This window comes from Xenopus tropicalis, chromosome 1 (genome assembly GCF_000004195.4).
Source record: "Xenopus tropicalis strain Nigerian chromosome 1, UCB_Xtro_10.0, whole genome shotgun sequence".
NCBI classification, from domain to species: Eukaryota; Metazoa; Chordata; class Amphibia; order Anura; family Pipidae; genus Xenopus; species Xenopus tropicalis.
The window spans coordinates 179,742,606-179,765,961 of NC_030677.2; the positions used below are offsets into that span (position 1 = coordinate 179,742,606).

The 23,356-nt window shown below is 37.0% G+C and overlaps 1 protein-coding gene across 2 annotated transcripts; it reads left to right on the forward strand.

The window, feature by feature from the left end:
* The first annotated feature begins 14 nt into the window (after positions 1-14).
* Positions 15-20,097, forward strand: tmem161b (transmembrane protein 161B). Of its 2 annotated transcripts, none has more exons than XM_004910454.4 (13): positions 15-105; positions 1,200-1,266; positions 6,185-6,288; positions 7,431-7,517; positions 9,354-9,451; positions 9,547-9,703; positions 10,235-10,386; positions 11,892-11,952; positions 12,846-12,986; positions 13,872-13,985; positions 14,555-14,729; positions 15,264-15,360; positions 18,545-20,097. In XM_004910454.4, the coding sequence occupies exons 2-13, from the start codon at positions 1,264-1,266 to the stop codon at positions 18,814-18,816; spliced, it is 1,461 nt and encodes a 486-aa protein (XP_004910511.1). In that variant the 5' UTR covers positions 15-105; positions 1,200-1,263; the 3' UTR covers positions 18,817-20,097. The 2 variants fall into 2 exon arrangements, with proteins under 2 accessions (XP_004910511.1, XP_002933969.1); XM_002933923.5 differs by lacking the exon at positions 15-105 and adding an exon at positions 112-276.
* The last annotated feature ends 3,259 nt before the right edge of the window (positions 20,098-23,356 follow it).

Consider the following 23,356-nt stretch of genomic DNA (forward strand, 5'->3'; position numbering starts at 1 on the left):
GTAAGCGGTGCGCGGCGCTTGATATCAGGCAGGTGTTAGCCAGCCCAACTGCTGGGTTATTAGGTCCTTGCGTGACCTCCAGTTTATGAAGTGCTGTGGGTGCCGGTAAGTAGAGGGAGCGGTGTGTGGGACACAGATGTGAGGGAGGCTCGGCTGTTGTCACTGGGGTATTTATGTATGGCAGTATATGTAACGCAGCACGCTAAAGCTTGTGAATAAGGGGCATTGCGGCTTATACATGCCATGTGATAGTTCCACGGAGACCAAGGGTATCAGGTGTGTAATTACTGCAAATATTCTCACACATAATGGGAAATCCTTTACTCACAATCATACGTGTTAAAACCATCACAGGCTTGGTTTCCTAAGGAGAACTGTATGTTACATGGAGCTTTTTCTTATTTGCACCACTGACATATACAGGCTGACAGCTCTGGTATACCTTTCTATATACATTTAGATCTGTGCACTACACACCCTGCCTGCTGTATCCCTGTCCCACTCACACACCCACTGAGAATGTTTGCCCCTGTACACCTTACACACACTCACACACACACTCACTCACACTCACACTGATTGTTCTGGATCTCTGTAGCCTGTACATTGGGATACATGTATGATATGAAGGCTGCATGTAACTTTGCACATTATTATGATACATGTTTGTTATCCTGACAATGTCATTATCAGCACTGAATGCCCACCTTATTAGAAGTATAACTTCCTTATTGATCTTGTACTTAAGTCCGGGAAAATAATGAATAAGCCCTTAACAATCATGGTGGATAAAATACAATTAGTATCACCACTGCAATGACACATTGTAATGTAAAAGCATGCTTTTTTATAAAGCTGTATAAATACTTTTGCCAAGTGTGAACAGATTGTTACATTGGTACCTGGATTTGGCCAGTAATTTCAATGGACTTTACCAGTTGGTGTAAAATGGCATAGATTTCAGTGTAAATTTGGTGCAATGGCAATGCTTTACATGGCGCTTAATATTTTATGTCACGTGAAAGAACAGCACACCTTGTAAATATGCCATGTATTTCATACCACTTTTTTTTACATCATTCATTCTACACAGCTTTCTAGTGTCTAGTTGTGTTGAATTTTTGATTTGGCTACTTATGCATCCTGCAAATAGTCTTATAAGTACTTTACTGCATCCTAAAGCCTGTTTTGTTTTCTAGAGTATATTTATGAAATTAGAAAAAGCATTTTACAGTTGGCAAAAGAAAAGCTTCAGCAAAAGAGATGGTAAGTCCATACCTAAACATTATTTCACTATGCTTTCTTCAGCACATCAGTTATTTTTTTAATCATTCAAGTTGGTCCCTAGCTGGAATTCCAACCAAGGAGAACTTTAAATAGTACCCAAGTTGGTTTGAACCCACAGTTTCAGTTGTGCGAGCTAGCAATGCAAACACAAGCTTTATAACAAGTTTATATAGTATCCTCTTGGTGTGTTTCTGTAACAAAGAGCTAATGTAAACATTTCTATTTTTCCCAATACGTTTGACAAGACAATAGTATATATAAAGATATGTGATTATTTTTAGCCTCTGTAAAATGGTAGCATACAACATAATTATATATGAGTATGGGTGTTACCAATTAGAACAAAGAACTGTTCTTATGCCACATCAGGTGGCACAGTCCTCAAGGCCGAACCAAGGTTAGCTTGAGAACAGCATCCATCCAAGTCAGGGGGTGGTGCCTGCAGCTGGGCTTTAAACAATAATACAGTACATAGGTGACAAGACCTGCTTTAGAGCTTTAACTCCATTGGTACTGGAATTAAGAGTAACATGAATTGCTTCATGGACCACTGAAAGGGGAACATAGGAAATCTGCCTACACAGATGTATTCTTTATCACAGAGATGTCCTTCCTCTTGTCTCTTTGACACTTGGTTGTAATCTTTAATATACCTTTAACCCCTGTTTGTTCTATTAATTGTTTTGTTGCATGCATAAGTATATTTTTATTTATAAGTATATATAAATAAAATATACATACATACATACATGAATGGGATACATCTGTCAGCATTTATGCGAATGCCTGGTGTCAAATAGGGATATTGAGCGTTTCCTGCTGACTGAAATTGGCCTTCCACTGACTGAGAATTATTACATAGACCACCTCCTATCCATTGAAAATGCAGATATGAGCACTTTTCTATCTGAAAATGCTCTTGTGAAGTAAATGGGAACCAAGTCATGCATTGAAAGGCAATTCTCTGCCTGCATAGAAAATACTGCATGTAAGTGAACTACATAAGTATTGTTTTTTTCATAATTATTTAATGTGTGGATAGACCAGGAAAACTGTGTTTTTCCCTAGTGTAGGAACTCTGAGTACTAGTGAAAGTCACCTTAATGATAATCATATTTACATTTAAGTTATGCCTTTGGCTGACACTCCTTTATTCTTTATCTTGCCCTTCGCTGACCTTGCTTTTACCTGTGGGGTTTAGCTTGCTTTTGTAAACTCTTAGTTCTTTTTTATGCAATTGGCCTTTTTTTTATTTTTTATTAAACCAGCTTTGTGTGCTTCAGAGCTTTTCAACTGGCTGGCTGAAAGGTCCCCATGAGCAATTGGAAAAACACAAAAGTGCAGAATGAACACTTTTCAGTCCAAACATGGTTACCAGAGCAGTTTGGGAAACTGAATTCATTGGAAACCTCTGTAGGTGGTCAGGGATATTTTTAAGCCTTGTTTGAAGGCTTTATGATGAATTGATTATTTATCAACCTAGGTGCTAAACAATAATATTTGCAACCTGTGATAAAAATGTTCATGCAAGATATAGGTTCAAGTAGTGCCTTATACTGTCTGCTTGTGGTAGTCCTCTAGTAGTACACCTGGAATCAAGTTATGGACTTTTGTCTTTTTTTTAAACCCAATTAACTGTGTAATGGCCGAGTCTGGGGAAAAAAGTTTTATGCAGTGTAGCAGCAAGTATAGGTGTTTAGAATGGCACCAACAAACAAATTACTGGATAACCAAAAAAAAAAGAAACAAAATGAAAGTGTTAAGGGGGCCATACACGTGGTCCCAGTCCAACTGATCGGTCCTTGGGCCATATAGAGTGGCCATAGAAGGTTGTTCCGAACGATTGGAACAGGTCTTTGGCTGCCAATATCTATGCACTGTCAGATCAACTGGAATTTTCTCTCTCTTTTTTTTGACAGTGTGTGTAAAAATAAGCTTTTATGTGCACTTTTTAAACCACGTGCCTGCTTTTAAAAACTGGTTGTGCAGAGAGGTGGGTGGGTAAGAATAAGTACTTAAAGTGTTTTCAAACAAAATTCTTTGTGTGCACCACAATTTATGTGCTTGCCTGTACACATTGGGGAGGGAACATTGATGGGATAATGTTTTATAAGATTATAGTTGAACGTGCATTACCTGTCTGGTCAAATAAAATTCATTAACATTTCGGTTGTATTCTTAGTACAGATATGAGATTTCTTATCTGGAAACCCGTTATTTAGAATGCAGAATTTATGTGATTGCCATCTACCATAGGGACCATTACAGGTATAGGACCCATTATCCAGAATGCTTGGGAGCAAGGGTATGCCGGATAAGGGGTCTTTCCGTATTTTGAATCTCCATACCTTAAGTCTACTAAAAAAACATTAATTAAACCCAATAGGATTGTTTTGCATCCAATAAGGATTCATTATATCTTAGTTGGGATCAAATACAAGGTACTGTTTTATTATTACAGAGAAAAGGAAATCAATTTTAAAGATCTGAATTATTTGATTAAAATGGAGTTTATGGGAGACAGGTTTTCCGTAATTCGGAGCTTTCTGTAAAACTGGTTTCCGGATAAAGAGCCCATACCCGTACAAGCAAATAATTCTCTTCTTTAAAAAAAAAAAAAAGAAAATGTATCTGTAATAATAAAACAAAACATCCATATTGGTGCTAAAACAATCTTATTATTTAATGTCTACATTACTATTAGCCGACTTAAGAGATCTTTGTAGATAACAATAACTTATCTGGAAAACTCCAGGTCCCAAACATTCTAGATAACAGTTCCTATACCTGTACCTTTTATTTTTATAATTTGCCTTTGTGCTGTTGCAGAGGCTGTCGCTGGCTAATGAGTGACCTTCTGCAAACTTGCCTGCCTTAATGCTTTAAATCTGCTATCCAGCAGCCACACTATATGCATATGCAGAGAAACAAGCTGCTGATATCTGTAGTGCTGCACCTACACTAGCTTTAGCACCCTTTTTTTAAAGGAGAAGGAAAGGCTAATAAAGCGTCAATCTCAAGCTGCAAGCACACCTTTAGTTCTCTCAATAGTGCCCTTAAGGCTTCCCATATTTCTTCCGTTCAGATGATCAGAAGTCTCATTTGGAAAAAAAAAACGTTGAGCGGTGTAAAGAAAGTTCCCATAATGCCTCGCTCCTGCACCAAGACCAGTGTACATGCGCAGTTAGTAAGACTATGAGGAAGCTTCGTGCTGATTGGCTTAGATCACACATTCCTAAGGGGGGAGTGAGTTCTTGAGGGAGGGGGGAGCAGGAGAGAGAAGAGAGCTTTGTGTCTCTAGCACAGAAAAACAAAGACAACAAATCCTGTTTCTTTTGGCAGAGAACTCAGTGCAGCGTTTCTGTGAGTGCTTATGGCTGTATTTACATAGACAGTTCTGATAAAGCTTACTTAGTTTTTACCTTTCCTTCTCCTTTAAATAAATAAAAATTCAGGTTTTACGTGGCAAGTTTTATTTCCTGAAAATACACTATCATTGATTAAAAAAAGAATATTGTGGATGAAAAAATAGATTTAAAATATGAACAAGATTTATAAAGCTTCTTTTTTACATCCAGACTCTTAAAATATAATTTATCTGCCCAAATGAGAGTATGTAGAATTAATAGTGTACTATTGTTGAAAAATGACCTTTGAAAAGATATGAGTCTGTATGATTTATTAGTAAAGGCCTTTATATTTTACCTCTTAACTCTTTCTGTGCTGCATCTTTGATCTTTGATAGATCAAAAGAGAAAGCCAGAGGTATAGAATCTACTGTGTCAGTTCAGTGGCCCAATTCTCTCAAAGTTATGTATCAGGAATATGTTTGTGGAGAAACTATCCATATCTTTCTGTGCCACCTATCATTTAGATGAATGAAAACTCTAGCCATGACAAATGGTTTTCAGCCTCACAAGTAGATTATATTTATGTAAATAAGAGGCTGCGCAGAGGTATGTGGAAATTTTCTCCATGATTAGCCCCAATATTATTTAGGATGGTGGTAATGCTAAGAGGTATGGGATCCGGAAACCAGTTCATCCAGAAAGCTCTGAATTACGGGAAGGCCATCTCCCATAGAATCCATTTTAATCAAATAATTCACATATTTTTTAATTATTTCCTTTTCCTTTGTAATAATAAAATAGTACAGTACCATGTACTTGCTCCCAGCTAAGATATAATTAATCCCTATTGGAGGCAAAACAATCCTATTGGGTTAATTCAATACTATTATACTAATACTACAATACCTATTGGGTTTAACTCATTTTTAAATAAATTTTTGGTAACGTTAGGGTGCAATAAACCAAATTATAGAAAGAATTCTGGATAACAGGTCACATACCTGTATGGTCAAATGAGATCTTAACCATGGTTTGTACATCAAAAGTAATATCCGGTCTGACTGGAAATGTTATTAATGAAAAATTAAATAGCAGAAATAGCTCTGTGCACAAGCACACTCTCTCCTCTCTCTGCAATATCTGTGAATGGGGAAATAAAATGACTGCTATTGTCTCCTTTTACTAAAATTAAATTTTTAAACTTGACATTTTTGTACAAATAAAGCACTTTGGGTTTTAGTCACATTACATTTTGTAGTAATAACACTTATCTTTGGAAATAACCAATGGCATGGAGAGCATTTACATATAAATAATTATATAGAATACCTCAATTATGCCACAGCCCTGCACCATACTGCTAGCTTTCTGAGGTCAGAGATTCAGGGACTTGCCTAGTTAGGCACGAATGTGAGGAATGCAGTAATGCCACAGATTCTTTCAGCAAGCCTCTGATATCATCTCTAGTACAAGGCTGGACGATTTTTTTTTTTGTTTCAATTTTGCTAAAAATAAAGGTAACATTTCTGCATTTTTTTTCTTTGCAGGGTGTGATAGGGGTACAGCTGGTTGTTACCATGGTGATGGCCAGTTTACTACAGAAGATCATACCACACTATTCTTTTGCTCGTTGGCTTCTCTGTAATGGCAGGTAATGAATTTATGACATGTAACTTTAACAAGATAATTGTCAAAGAGCAGACTATTTGCTCCCTGAAGTCCAAACAAAAAATGTTGGATTCATAGTAGTGTTGTCCTAAATTAAAGTCAACATTAAAGTTCTCATCCCTTTAAAAGGTTACATTGTTAGTTTAACTATGTTACAGAATCTAGTAATCATTTTGGGGCTCACCATAGATGCGTTGGGAAGCAGTGGCATGTTTCTGGCACCTCCATGTCGCTGTGTGCTATCAGCCAAGCCCTTATGCACGACACATGAATCTGTACATAACTTTGTGATTTGATCTGGTCTTAATAGGATTATGAAATGTGCAGCAGAATTGTAACTATAGTCCAAATGCTCATAAAATTGTTGCCCATTTATAAAACTTAACACCGTGTAGTAACCATAGCAACTAGTGTTTAAAAATGCCTATTTTTAGTAAACTGCATGTGTGATTGTGTGTACTGTAGTGGTATTAACGCTGAACCATATTTTGGTAAACTGCAGCTCAACAGTCTTTTTGGAACTCAGGCTTTTGAACACTAGCTGTCAAATGTTTACTTGTAAACCAAAGAATTCTCAGTAACTAAAACTCTTTGTTTCTTATTTTAATTTATTATAGTGATTACAAAAAAAGTGCAACATTTCTTAATATAATACTGCTTGGTGGATTAACCAGCTCAACTTGGATTGTTGTACTGAAATGAAGTAACAAGTAAAAAAATATTATAATATAATATAAATATAATATTTTTGAGAAAAGCATTTGGTGTGTTTCACAGTGCTCCTGAATATCATGTTTTCTGGATAAAAGCCCCAGAAACAAACACTGTATTCTACTGCGGCCCTGCACTGGTAAACATTGCGTTTTTGCTTTAGAAGCAGTGCTACAGTTATTATGCTGTGTAGGAGCAGACATTTAAGCTGAAATTGGGCTATAGGGCCGACATTTACATAAGCTATGTAGAACACAATGATTCTAGTTCTTACACTGAAAATAAACAGGGTCAAATGAAATTCAAGGCTCTCTACTAAATTAGTGGTCCCTTTATGAAGGTGAAACATCTATTGATACATGTATCTGACGGCACCTATGGACTTAATTAAGGTAGATTTACTATGTTTTGCAGTTTGTATTGGTACCAGCATCCAACTGAAGATGAGTTACGGACCCTTGCTGGGAAGCAACAACCAAAAGGAAAAAGCAAAAAAGACAGGTAACTATGAATCCAGGCAATAAAATTCACATACAAATCTAAAACTGCTGCTTATTATTTAGTGTGGAATATCGCAGATGGCAATGTAAAATCACAAGTGGATTTTTTTACTACCTACTTAGTAAGTGCCTACTTACATTAAAGTGATGCTGCAGTTATTGAAAGCATGTAGTCTTATTCAGGAACATGAACTGTGTCACATCTGTATGTGGAAATGCTATCCATTTAATCAATTTAAATACATTTTGTTTAAAGTAAACTTAGTAACTAAGGAGTGTACTTGCCCTTATTAAATATTGAAATTTAATAATTAATAATAATTAATTTGTGCACCATGTGCAAAGTGCAAAATATTGGTACTGTTCTCTACATGTTTTACCCATTATGAAATGTTCCTAATGTCATTCCTGGTGCAAAAGGTGTGAATCCATTCCTTCAAATGAAGTGCTTCATTGTGCCAGATTGGCCTGCACACAACAGAAACAGAGATTCTTAACAGCTGATGCTCTTATTGTTCTTGCTAAAGACATAATATTGTATTTTGTTAGCATGGAAAGGGTTGTTTAAGATTAAAAATGTCACTTTTGCCGTTTAGCCATTACTGGAAATGCAAAAAATTGCTTTGATTTTAATACTTTCTGGTAAAGTCATGCATGCACATTGCTCAAGTAGTATAAAATCATTTGATCACAGGCAATTATGGTCATGTCGCTTTTTGATAGCTATAATAAAGTGCAGTACAGGTATGGGATTTTTTTTATTCAGAATCGTAACTTGGTGATAAGGGATCTTTCCATGGGATTGGCTTTCCATGGTAATTGCTCTTAGGGCTAAATTACATGGGAGATTTTGATCAATTAACGTCTGACCCACAAAATGTTTTCATGCAACAGTACAAGTCGAATAGCGGGTTTTGTTAATGGATCTAAATCTGACAGTCAATGTATTTCAATGAGAAAAAGTCTTTCAGACACCATCGGATTTTATTTTGTTAGATGCCAGCATGCAGCTTTCCTTTCCAGCAGGTTTGTCTGATGGTAAATCATCCATGTAGTCTACATATCCAATTTTTAGTAGTCCTAATATATTGTGACCCAAGCAACTATATCCGACTTTTAGGATACAATCTGTTAATCTGACCATCCTAGAAAATCTCTGTGTAGTTTAGCTCTTGGAGGCAATTACCAGGAAATGTTTTACATATTGGTACATTTTTTATGCATATTTATGGTGTCATGGTTACTTAAAAGGATTTTTCACGTGAGTGACCCTGATACCTCAGTACATTAATTAGTACATTAATTGATTTTAACGGAGAATGGAGTTGCTACCCAGCTTGTCTTATTTGGAAACAATTTAAGGCAATGTAAATCTTCTATAATAGTGTTGCTCTACCCTAATATTGCCTGAACATAACTCAAGCACATTAAAAAAAATAGTAAGCATTGAATCATGCTGTGAGCTCTAGTCCAGCAACATAAAGGATAAATTACTATATCAAAATTGTTTGACAGATATTTTTTAGGCCTTCTGGGCCTGCAGCCTACATTATGTGAGCAGTCTGTTGTGCATTATTTGATGCCTATGCATATTGATTAGTGAAGCCCCTGTTTCTAAGGGTCTTTGAAGACTGCTGCTTTTATTTCCTATAGGCAGTGGTAGGCAACAGACTCCTTAGGTAAAAAACACATGCTTTTTCGTAACTATCTGTTTGAGTGAATGGTGCCAGAGTGTATAGAAATACACATCCCATTTCCTATTGCATGCTTAAATTTAGAAATCCTATTTTACGAGGCTTTAATAAGATTTGAAATTGACTCATTTGTATTTTGGCAGACGATATAATGGTCACATTGATAATAAACCACTTACCATTCCCAAGGATATTGATCTTCACTTGGAAACAAAACCAGTTACTGAAGTGGACACTTTAGGTATGGCTTGAAAATTTATGTACAAGGAATTGTTTTTTACGGATTTATCAAAACGTCTGATATATGGTATCTAATAAGGAAGTGTTTTTCCCCAGCTCTTCATTATTTTCCTGAATATCAATGGTTGGTTGACTTTACGGTTGCAGCTACTGTGGTTTACCTAGTAACAGAAGCCTACTACAGCTTGGTGGTTCCAACCCAGGAGATGAATATCAGCATTGTATGGTGTATGCTTGTACTAGCATTTGCAATGTATCCTTCTTAAAAAAAAAAAATAGTTTAAAAATAAGCACTAAGCATTTTGTGTGTGTAGGTGGGGAGTTGTATTGAGAGCAGAGAAGGCCTTAAACTGGCCATACACTGTGAGACATGATTGTTATAAAGACTAATGGTTATGTAATTATATTATTGACGGATATCTGTTATGGCGAATAAATATTGATCAGTTATTTGAGTCTGCATGTGCCAAAAAAAACGTTTTTTTTGCCCTTAGATTTTTCCTAGTGCAGAATGTACGTATAGTTGCTTGGTTATATACAACCAATGTTATACAAATCCTTGTGTTACATAGGGGCTATCTACTATTGTATTCAAGATATACAGGGCTATTGATATTGGAGAAAATATGAAGACATAATATGGTTTAGTTAATTGGGATGAGCGGCTTTTAGTATGTAATAAATGGACGTCATTATTTATTTTTATATGCTTTTTTTTAATGACCAGTTTCCATATTCTACCAATTTTTTCCCTTCTTACGGCCTTAACTGCATTCAATATCAGCAAGGTGTTGTTCTCTTTGACAACACATTATTTTAAAGTTGAAGATGGCGGTGAAAGATCAGTCTGTGTTACATTTGGGTTTTTTTTCTTTGTGAAAGCAATGGCGATTCTTATAGTTACAGAAAACTACCTGGAATTTGGTCTGGAAACAGGTAATTTAACAATATCAATTTTATAATTGTGTTATAAATTGTATTTATTCATGGTCACTTCAGTAATGAGATACATTTAGCATGCCAAAGCTGATAGATATAGGGATGAGCCTGAGACATATAGAAAGGTAATATATGTACAGCTGTAATTTTTGTTGGACTAAGGATATATTTTTTTTAACTGTTTTTCCATTTACAAGTCTTTTGTAACATTAAGCTAGTTAAATATAACTTAGTGCAGTTTCACTCAGTATAAAGATCCACAAAAATAAAATGATCAAATGTTGAAACTTGAAAGAGATTAGCATAGTTTGACACTTTTTAAATTAAGCAATTAAACTGACACAATTCATAAATGCTAACAACAATTTTTTGACCACGCCCACTTTGTGGCCACGCCCCAATTGCCACACCCCATTTTTAAAATAGTACCCACGATGGCCCAATAGACAGCACCCCCATACAGTGCCCCCCATACACAGTGCCTCATTTGCCCACATAAACAGTACCCCCCCATAGACCATGCCCTCAATTGCCCCACAGACAGTAGCCCCCATAGAAAGTACCCTCCATACACAATGCCCCCATACACAGTAGCCCTCCATACACAGTGCCCCCCCCATACACAGTGCCCCCCCCATACACAGTGCCCCCCCCATACACAGTGCCCCCCCCCATACACAGTGCCCCCCCCATACACAGTGCCCCCCCCATACACAGTGCCCCCCCCATACACAGTGCCCCCCCCATACACAGTGCCCCCCCCATACACAGTGCCCCCCCCATACAGAGTGCCCCCCCATACACAGAGCCCCCCCCATACACAGAGCCCCCCTTAGTGTCCCCCCATACACAGTGCCCCCCCATACACAGTACCCCCCCATACACAGAGCCCCCCAATTGCCCCCATAGAGAGTACCTGCAATAGAAAATTGCCCCATAGAATTCTTGGGCTCCCGCTCCTTATTCGGCTCCTCGTACGGCGGCGACAGGGCCTTTTATAAGGTTGCGCCCGTGCGTACGTGTGACGTCACACCCACAGGCGCAACCTTATAAAAGGACCTGTCGCCGCCGTACGAGGAGCCGAATAAGGAGCGGGAGCCCAAGAAGAAGGAGCCGGAGCGGTAGGCAGGCTGCAGCCAGCGCGTCCCGCTGGCCTGGATTGTTTAATGAATGTTCTGCATTTCCTTAATGCGGGACATTCATTGAACAATCCGGGACAGCGGGATGCGCTGTAAAAACCGGGACTGTCGCGACCCCTGTGAAAGGGTCATTCGACCCCCAGGTTGAGAACTGCTGCTTTAAATTAAAGATTTTTGCTGTCACAAATGTGAAAGTTTTCGTAAAACCGTGACATGGCAATAAAAATAAGAAGTCCAAAGTATTGCAGCTTAATAATAAGGCGTTTGTGATTACAGGCTGCCCATGCTGTGTTTATTTATACTTATAAAGAATATTTATTTACTTATAATGTTCTCTTTTAATAAAAATATGTATTTCTGTAGGTTTTTCAAACTTTTCTGAAAGTGCTGTGCAATTTCTTGAAAAACAAGGACTTGAATCCCAGTAAGTTTTTCATTTCCTTCAGCAATAAATGTATTGGTAGTTGACTTGTTACTTATTCTCTTCACCAACAGTCTTTGCTTTTCAGTGCCGAAGCCTTTCAACTGCTTTTGCACTTATCAACAGATTTATGTTTTTCCTCCTACTGCCAGTTTTGAACTGCAGGTGTGGAATCCCTTTAGAGGAAACACACTAGCCAGATAGCCTTCCTGTAATTGAGCTATCATCCATAGTCTATTTTAAGCAAATAATTAATTTTTTTACAATAATTTCCTTTTTCTTTGTAATAGTATCAAGTACGAGGTACTTTTTTTTACTAATTTGCATGAATCCATATTGGCGGCTAAACAATCCTTTTAATAGACTTAAGTTAGAGATCCAAATTATGCAAATACCCCCTTATCCAGAAGAACTCTGTACCCAAGCATTTTAGATAATAGATCCCGTATTTGTACCTTGGTTAAGCAGGCCATACATGGGCCCATATTGCCAGCTGCCAGTGGTCAAAGTGTCTTCAGTTTATATGCCCATTTATGGGGCCAAGCAAATGGCCTTACCTCTCCTTATCTGGTATTCAACTGTCTGAGGGGAAAATACTGTCTGCAGTTAAGCACATCAGGCCATGGAAGTGATAATTTCCCAGTGGGCCTTAGCCAAACATTCCTATCTTCATGATTTCTCCTCATTTGCAGCTAAATGATAAGCCCGTTGAGACAAATATTTTCTTTTTCCTAAAGATTTTTATTATTAATTTTTAGTGACAAGTAAATAAATGTATTTAGTACCATACAAATTTAGGCCCTAGTCTAGAAAATATCTGGTTTTAGCATTTATTTATAAATGTTATTTCATTGCTACAAACCTCTCTAAACGATGTTTATATGTTTTCTGTGTAGAGGTCCAGTGTCAAAACTTACTTTCAAATTATTCCTTGCCATGCTGTGTTCACTCATTGGAGCTTTCCTTACATTCCCTGGTTTGCGGGTTGCACAGATGCATCTGGATGCCCTAAACCAAACAACAGAAAAACTCACACAGTAAGACTGGAAATGATTACGTTTTTTTTTTATTTGCATATATGTGGTGATATCCTACTTCTGCTGTCTAACTTGAGGCTCAAAGACATAGGTAGCCATTCTGCCTAACCAAGGGAATCTATTCAGGCTGTTTTAAACTTTCCAGCAAAGAAATGCATGGCGTATACGTTACAGCTATGCAAGAACTAAGTTCTGAAGTTTTAGGCTTTAGTGTGTAAATTAGCACGGCCAATTTATGTCGCTTTTGGCTGCACTGAAATCTCCCTTACAGGGTTGTCTGGAGGTATCCAACTGATCAGCCCACAAATGTTCTAGAACATGGATATCAATGAAAGAAGAAAAGAGCTTCTGTACTATAAATCTAGCTTTATTCCAATATTTCCAAATATGCATTTTTATTTCACTATCTTCACAATCTTGAAAACACGGTATGCAATAGTATAACACAGTTGAAATATTAACCTGTTGATCATTTGCATTGCTGTATACCAAATTATACACAGATTAGTGACAGATATTACATTTTTGGGCACATTTGCCCCATAAATTCTAACCAGTTATCACTGGTTAATTTATTTTTTTGCTATGTTTTATTACATTTCGGGTGGTTATTGAAAATCATCAATGAAGTTTATAAAATTTTTGAAACAGTGGATATTTCCAGCACTTTTCTCATGCAAACTAATGATTGAATTTGCTTTGTCAATTATAACAATTTGACCTTGCTTAAATATATTAACAGATAAGTATGTTATCTAAAACTCTCTTTTTAGCCACAGCGGGCTCTTTTTATTTATTTATGTTTTTCAAGTAGCGGCCAATAAAAGCTTAGATGAAGATACACATTATGTATAATTGCTAATTTGCTTTTTTCCTTCTGTTCAGGTTTTTCCTTCATATAAACTTTTTGGCACCACTGTTAATGGTGTTACTTTGGGTAAAGCCCATCACCAAGGACTACATTCTGAATCCACCTCTAGGCAAGGAAAGCGTGCCTTTGTAAGTAGGCAGAAGCAATTTATTGCGTTATCTGTTTGAAAATGTGTTTTTTGGTCCACTCTAGAGTATAACAGTGTTGCCTATAAATAGGGCTCCACAAAGCTCTGCTTTTCTTATGGATGTGTCCCCTGCCTCACCCTTTACTACCTGCGTCTGTCTCCAGCACAGCTTAAAGTTGAGCAGCTTCCTGGTTTATGTCATGCTGTGGTGGTGGGCCAATGTTCTCATAGGCTGTGGCACTTTTTACATTTGTCCTTCAGCCTATCAGACTTGTCCTGCCCCCAATTGTGCCACCACTCATGAAGCTGTTTAACTTAAGGCCATTCCGGTGGCTAACACAGGTAAACAAGGGGTGAACTAGGGGAAGCAGGGGGGCATTTTCAGTAGGAAAGAATAGCAGAACTAGGGTTTATGTAGGCAAAGTAATGTGTTCTTGTTAAAACCTGGAACATCACACTATGCCTTTAATTTAGCCTTACTTGTGTTTACAGAATTACTTTCTGTTCCTGTAAATCTATACCCTTTTTAATATTGATACCTGCCTTAACCCCCTTATTTTTAAATCACAGAATGACAGAAGATTCCTTTGATACTATTCGTCTTTGGGTCATCATCGTTCTGTGTGTTTTAAGACTCGCAATGATGAGATATCATTTGCAAGCATATTTAAATTTAGCACAGAAATGTGTAAATCAAATGAAGAAGGAAGCTGGAAGAATAAGTACTATGGAACTGCAGAAAATGGTAACATATTTAAATTCTGTGCAGGGCTTATATATATTATGTCACACAGGAGTTTAGCAATTCATTCATTGCCTTTTAAGCCCACTGGTGGGAAAAGTAACAGCAAGGTTGGCAATACACAGACAGATATATCCTGCAAATTTGGCCACTCCTGTCAAGGTCAGCATCTTATTTCTGCTCCGTAGGCCCCCATACAATACTCTCACTGGTGATAAAGCCAAATTATTGCCTATTACCTGATTTGGTCCACTATCTGGGTAGGCAAACTAACATCTAACTTTATTACATATGGGTCTTGTACTATGATTTTGGTGTATATAGCAGATATTTAATTAATTTTATAAAACTCTTGTGGTCCAACCTTGTCCTATTTGGCTACAAGTTCTGTTCAGCTTACAAGCTTATGAATATAGGACTGAAGTCCAGTTTCTAAGTTTCCAAGGTCAGTTTCTCCAGTTCAGTAATATTTATTGGTATACTAAGTTAGTCCTAAGTTTTTGTCTTTTTTTTTTTTTTTTCCTCCCTGGTTTTTAGGTTGCTCGAGTATTTTATTATCTTTGTGTCATCGCATTGCAGTATATGGCACCTCTTGTCATGCTTCTTCACACTACATTTCTTCTGAAGACATTAGGTATGTAATTTTTATGAATACTTCTATGTGCCGACTTGCAGAAACAAATGCGTTAAACCAGTGCTTTTTTGCCACTTCGGACAAGATGTTCTGGATTTTTTTTTTATTCTTTCCTGATCTTTATCAGAATTTTAGTTTGATATAGTAATGTGTACCATTTATTGTTTATATCTCTTATATCTTTCTTTCTTATATATCTTTATATAATATAATATATATAAAAAATGTTTATCTTTTTAAGATTCACAGAGGGCTGTACATTGTCCCTAGTTACTAGAGAAAAATTTTTGATCACTGGAGGGGGCATGACTTGAGCAAGGCATTTGGGGGATCTAAATGTACACATTACTATATCAAACTAAATTTCTGATAAAGATTGGGGGGGGTAGTGTAATACTAAAAATTAGTTCCTAGTCTAATAACCTTTAGGCCAATGATACACAATTTGTAGCTTGCATTTGGTCGCGCTTACAATATGCCAGAAAATACCCTGCGATAGACAATAATGGGGAATGATTCAAAAATGCCATTGTATGCATTTTTGAAGGGTTATGCAAATTGAGGTTATAAATCAGATTGCTTTTTAGATTTGCTTTTGGAAAACAGACCAGTGAACTGAAGTTAAATTTTTTCGTCCTTTTTTAGTTCCATATAGTGGCCATTATAAAATATCCAGTCCTGAAGGATAGTTACATAGTTACATAGGGTTGAAAAAAGACCATTGTCCATCAAGTTCAACCCATCCGAGTAAACCCAGCACACAACCTATACTAACCAATCTATACACTCACATACATAAACTATATATATACAACCAGTAATACTAACTGTAGATATTAGTATCACAATAGCCTTGGATATTCTGCTTGTTCAAAAACTCATCCAGGCCCCTCTTAAAGGCATTAACAGAGTCTGCCATTACCACAACACTAGGAAGGGCATTCCACAGCCTCACTGCCCTCACCGTGAAAAACCACCTACGCTGCTTCAAATGGAAGCTCTGTTCCTCTAATCTATAGGGATGACCTCTGGTGCGCTGATTGTTTTTATGGGAAAAAAGAACATCCCCCAACTGCCTATAATCCCCTCTAATGTACTTGTACAGAGTAATCATGTCCCCTCGCAAGCGCCTCTTTTCCAGAGAAAACAACCCCAACCTCGACAGTCTAACCTCATAGCTTAAATCTTCCATCCCCTTTACCAGTTTAGTTGCACGTCTCTGCACTCTCTCCAGCTCATTAATATCCTTCTTAAGGACTGGAGCCCAAAACTGCACCGCATACTCAAGGTGAGGCCTTACCAGGGACCTATAAAGCGGCAAAAATATGTCCTCATCCCTTGAGTCAATGCCCTTTTTTATACAAGACAGCACTTTATTTGCTGTAGTAGCCACAGAATGACACTGCCTGGAATTAGACAACTTGTGATCTACAAAAACCCCTAGATCCTTCTCCATTAAGGATACCCCCAACACACTACCATTCAGTAGATAGTTTGCGTTTATATTATTCCTACCAAAGTGCATAACTTTGCACTTGTCAACATTGAACCTCATTTTCCAGTTTGCTGCCCAGTTTTCCAATTTTGTCAAATCGCTCTGCAAAGCGGCAGCATCCTGCATGGAACTTATAGTTTTGCACAATTTAGTGTCATCAGCAAAAATAGAAACAGTACTCTCTATGCCCACCTCCAGGTCATTCATAAACAAGTTAAAAAGCAAAGGACCAAGGACTGACCCCTGCGGTACTCCACTAACCACACTGGCCCAATTAGAAAATGTTCCATTTACCACCACTCTTTGTACTCTATCCTTCAGCCAGTTTTCTATCCAATTACAAATATTATGTTCTAGGCCAATATTGCTCAATTTGATCATTAACCTTCTGTGAGGTACTGTATCAAACGCTTTAGCAAAATCTAAGTAGATGACATCAACTGCCATTCCAGCATCAAGGTTCCTGCTCACCTCCTCATAAAAGGCAACTAAATTAGTCTGGCAAGATCTGTTACGCATAAAACCATGCTGGCACAAACTAATAGTATTGTGAACTGCAATGTATTCAACTATCCTATCCCTTATTACCCCTTCCAGAAGCTTTCCTACTACTGATGTCAGACTAACAGGCCTATAGTTTTCAGGCTGAGAACGAGATCCCTTTTTAAATAACGGCACCACATTAGCAATCCGCCAGTCTCTCGGCACCATGCCAAACCTCAACGAATCCTGAAAAATTATGTGAAGAGGCTTGGCAATCACAGCGCTCAGCTCATTTAATACCCTGGGATGAATCCCATCCGGTCCTGGACCTTTGTTTACCTTTACATGTTCAAGTCTCTTTTGAATTTCCTCCTGAGTGACCCACGCGTCAGTAGCTAAATTACTAGCACTGGGTATATTAAGGGATGCCTTCATTATCTGGCTCCTCAGATGTATAGACAGATGAAAAATAAGAGTTCAAAATTTCTGCTTTTTCCCCGTTCTCATCAACCAACGTACCCCCCCGTGATAATAAAGTTCCCACCCCTTCTTGCTTCATTTTTTTACTATTCACATAATTAAAAAATAATTTTGGATTCTTTTTACTCCTAGCTGCAATATCCCTTTCCATCTCTATTTTAGCTTGCCTGATAGCTTTTTTGCATGCTTTATTTGCTTCCTTGTACCTGATGAAAGTTTCCGCTGTCCCAGCTAACTTGAATGCTTTAAAAGCACGTTTTTTATTACCAACCTCGACCTTAACTCTTTTATTCAGCCATAAAGGTTTTGCTTTGCGATGCCTCTCCTTGCTTACAAGGGGAAATACTTTTAAGTGTAACTTTTTTTTTTTTTTTTTTTTTAAGTAGTGCATCAGTTGGAGTGGCATCTCTGGGTTCTTTCTATACAATTCACACTAATAAATACACATAAGACAATGGCACACCAGACATTTATCCACCAGCGGAAAAAGGCTGATTCGCACCCTTCAGACACATGCAGAGCATATTTCTTGAATTGCCTGTTTCTACTCGGTTGTAAAAAATTCCCGCTATGCCACTGGCCTTAATGCTGGAGGGGTGGAGTCTTTTGTGCTATGTATGTACCGATATAGACTTATTGCATGCAGACTCATTAAGGCTTATATATTTAAAGTATTTGCCAAATATTGATTCTTGTGTTTACTTCTTTAACATTTAAATTGTACAGGCAATCATTCCTGGGGAATTTATACCGACTCGGACTCGGCTGTGGGTGCTACTCAAGCAAATAATCAACCTTTTTCGGAGTTGCCATGTCCTAATGAAAAAATGAAAGAAACAGTTACCCAAATTACTATGGCACTGGGTGGATTAAAGAATATATTCACTCCTCTACTTTTACGGGGACTTCTATCATTTCTCACTTGGTGGATAGCAGCTTGTCTTTTTTCTACAAGCTTATTTGGGTTATTCTATCACCAGTATCTGATTGTGGCATGATACAAACATTTTGATCTTAAAACGCGAAAGGACCAAAAATTAGACATGATGCTACAATGGCACGGACGCTTGTCTGAACTTAAACGTATCAGCAGCATTATGTCTTGTTTCAATGTTTTCTCTGTCTTCTCAGGGTAAATATTGTACAATATTACTGTTGTGAACTTAATTTTCGTTACCTCAGAGGAAGAAAACTAACTGCTGATCACTCCAACTAAATATCATTTTTTTATCTGTTCTAGGGGAATATCACCAAATTATAAGTTTAATATAAAAATGTAAATCCTTATATACAACCTCCTTTTTATGTTACAGTGTAAATAACATGGACCCATCCATTGTTTTCCCCTTTTAGTTTTCTTCTAAAGCTTATTACAAAATTGTGTAACACGAGAGGTTATCATCTGCTTGACAGACAACTTGGAGGACAGTTAAATACATTCTGTTTTGATCAACTGTCTGATGTAACCTCTTCATAATCAACATTCATTTTTAGGGTGACCAGATTACTTGAAAATTCAGGTTCCAGCACTGATAGCATTTTAATTAATCTGCAGTCAGTTTAGCCCTACTGACTGGATTTTCTAGACGTGTAATTTTCAAGTGATCTGTTCACCCTATTCTATAATATTCTTAGAGGTATTTAACATTCTGTAAACTTTCATCGCTCAATGCAATATGGCAATACCTCTGCACCTGCACTGTATCGTGCCCTGTCCTGTAAGTAGAATATCCATTGCTTTAGAGGTGACTTAGTATTTAATGCAAATGTACAACAGAATGTGATGTGCTGTTTTGTACATTTGTCAAACTCTGGTATTGGACAGCTGCAAAACCTACAAGGATTATTTCCCACCCCTCCCTTGCATTGTGTACAGGCCATATGTGAAGTAAGGTTTAACTTATTTTTTGGTGATATATATATTTTTTTTTCTTTTTTGAGACAAGTATTGTTAAAGGCCTTTTTTATAACAAGGCCGCACATCTAATGCACTGGACTTGCGCTCATATTGAACATTTTCTTCAGCGCGTATGGGTGACAATTCTAATGTGGATTTTTTTTTAACCATATATGTATGAGGGTTTTTTGTTTTTTTTTAATTTTTTTCTTTCTAAAATAAGAGCCATACAAAGACATTTAGGACTTAAAAGGAAAATTGGAAGTAAACTATTATTTCTGTTGGACCTGTCAGTTTTTTCATGGCGAACGTCCAATGGGACAGAATGTATCACTACTGTATATTACAGTAAACAAAGCTATGGTTGAATGTTTCAGAACAATTGCGTGATATCTTGTGACTTTTTTTTTTTTTTTTTTATGTGCCTAACTGGCAGCCTTCCGTTAGGTACTTTGGCCAATATATATCCAATAATCCTGGTTTTATTCACTTATTACTGCAATTACCATATAAACACTTTACTGGTGTTGGTGCTTGTGTTGACCCGCATTTTGCAGGTTTTTTTAATCTGAAGATATGTTGAATATTTCTTGAAATAGATTGAAATGATTAAATCACTCCAAATAATCACGTTCTTAGAATCTAGTGTTTAAAGATGCATATAATATATAATAAATTATATAATAAATTATAATATATGTTTTGAAATGGAAAAATTAGACCATTGGCAATGGGTGTTTGTAACACTCTATTTTATTATTTAAGTTTCACATTTTTTATTGTATGAGCAATTAACATCTCTTTCTTTGTAGCAGGAATGTTTGCAAACATTTGAAACATATATTAACAGATTTTTCTATATTCCATAAGAAAAAGATATTGCGTATGCTTATACTCATAACTCCACTCCAGACATCTGACACTTTAAGAGGCCCAATCAACTATCTGATTTTTGATCGTTTTTAAAACCACTAAAACAATGAATGCCAAGTAATTTATTAAAACAGCCTAATATAAAAAGCACCAGTGATAAAAACCTGCAAGAAGAATATGAAATCCTCATTTTCAGAACTAATACTTTAAGGGTGTGCACACTTATGCGCCATTTTGTAGACAGTGTTAGTCTTGCATCATCCCAAAATCTTCTTTATGGGGGACCTATTGCCCATGAGTAAGGTGTATGAGTTGAGTGCAATGACCTCTAGGAAGAGCAGAATCAAAAGCTAAAGTAATTGCGAGGCAGGCTGAGATTTTTAAATACCTTTTATAACAGGTGTGACTTTTAATAACAAATTAGTTGGGGTTTGTGTTTTTAATTTGAAAAAGGCTTTTTATTATACAGCTTTTTATGTTTGGGTCAAAGATGAACTTAAACGTTGGCTTTTATAACAGATGTAGCATCATTACCAATAAATGTAGTTTTTTTTTATAGCAGCCTAGAGCAAACTGGGCATGCTCAGTGCTAACTGGCACTCAAAATGGTCTACCAAGGTTCAAGATGGGGAGCTGTTGTGGACAACTTTGAAAGCATTGATGATTTTTGGTATAGTGCTGCTTAACTTCTGGGCTGGTACAGTGTATTCTGTATGCAAACTACTGGGTTTTTTTTTTTTTGGTTTTTTTTTTAGGGCTCAAATTCTCCTGTAAGCCCTCATTCAAACTGGAACTTAGCTTTACTCGGCTAAACTAATTGCAGCAAGTTTAGTAGATCCTAAATATTTTGGATGCAGCTACCAATTAAATGCTATTATTGCAGATTGTCTTTGTAGGATGCCATTTTACTGCCATCCGAAACTGCATCCTTGTAGCTACTACATCTCTAGTGTACTAAGAATTTGTTTAAAAAAAAAATCTTAGTACACTGGAGAGAGATTTTTATTTCCAATTACTTTTTCTTCCTAAGTTTAATGTTTCAGCTCAGTACAGGATGGTTGCCAACTTTCTGAAGTGCTATCATTGGGTTCATTACTAAACAGCAGCAGTTTCAGCACCACTAATTGTGATCTACCAGTTATATTATCTATGGAAACTAAATGAGAGCTCTGACATTACTACTAAGAAAAGGCATCACCGATAAAGTCTGGGAACCTCTGCTTTATAAAGTTGGCAACCTAGCTCATTGACCTGCTTCTATAGAAAAGCAGAGGGAATTTAAAGCCAATTAATTTTCAAAATCGGAAATGGTAAAAGTAAACTTTACAATAAAAGCAATTGGAAAAAATTCAGTATTTCTGGTGTACTTTTTGAAAACAATTGAACTGGAAAAAAAAGCATAGTTTTGAAGGAAAAACCTTTAAAGGGATTTGCTCATGGGAAAACGGATTATATTTTGATGCATTTTGAAAAAAACATGCAAACATAGGCAAATAGCTTGTAAATTGGCAGTACAGTTATTCTCTGTATTAGTATGTGTGAAATTAGGCTTATTCTATACAAAACATACAAACGGCCACAATTAAAGGGGTGGTCCACCTTCATAATAAAACTTATTTGGGTTTTATCTGCTCAAAGAAACATTTTTGCAATATAAGCATTAATGAAAACAAAGGGTTTAGGAGATATTCACCTCCCTAATTCCCAATTACCCTTAATAAGTATTTCTGAACATTGCCAACACTGTTTCTCAGTTCTTCTAAGAATAACTTACGGCACACAGGTTGGGCACAGCCTGCTTCAAGCACAAGTCCCGGTGCCTCTTCAGTCATAGATGCTCTGATTCATTGGACTGCGTTAGCACTTGAAGCATACTGTGCCCATTCTGCGTGTTATGTAAGCCCCACTGAGGGGGACAGAGAAATGGTGCCAGCCATCCCTTGTACTATAAGTCTTTAAGAAATTCTTATTGTTGTTAACTAGAAATTAGCAAGGTTAATATCTCCTAAACCATTTGTTTTCATTAATGCATATATATTGCAGAAATGAAGGTTTGTTAACTTGATGTTCTGGAGAATGGCATTATGAAGTCATATCAGACAAATGTGATTGCTTTTTATGATGAGGTTAGTAAGAAGCTGGACAGTGGGGATGCAGTAGATGTGATCCATTTGGATTTTACCAAAGCATTTGATACAGTGCCCCACAAACAGCTGCTTTCTAAACTAAGGTCTATTGGTCTTAGTGAAGTTGTTTACACATGGGTAGGAAACTGGCTACAGGATCGGGTACAGAGGGTGGTTGTTAATGGTACATTCTCTACTTGGAGTAGTAGTGGGGTCCCTCAGGGTTCTGTGCAGGGTTCACTTTTTTTTTTATAATAATTAATTAGGGGAAGGTATGGTAAGTAATGCATCCGTGCATGCAGATGACACAGAACTCTGCAGCCCAATAAATTCCATCTAGGATGTGACATCCTTGCAGCAGGATCTTGACAAACTGGTAAGCTGGGCGGCTAAGTGGCAGATTAGATTTAATATCAATGAATGTAAAGTCATGCACCTGTGATGTAAAAATATGCAAGCCACCTTGGAGTCCTTGTAGATAATAAACTTGGCTGTAGTAAGCAATGCCAGGCAGCTACAAGGTTTTGAGATGTATTAAAAGGGGCATAGATTTGCAGGTTAAGGGGGTTTATTCCACTTTACAGAGCACTAATAAAGCCCGATCTAGAATATGCTCTGCAGTTTTGGTCTCCAGTGCTCAAA

Coding starts and splice junctions, on each gene's coding strand:
- tmem161b (XM_004910454.4), top strand. Junction 7,518..9,353: donor GGAAAAAGCAAAAAAGACAG/GTAACTATGAAT, acceptor GTATTTTGGCAG/ACGATATAATGGTCACATTG. Junction 10,387..11,891: donor GGAATTTGGTCTGGAAACAG/GTAATTTAACAA, acceptor GTATTTCTGTAG/GTTTTTCAAACTTTTCTGAA.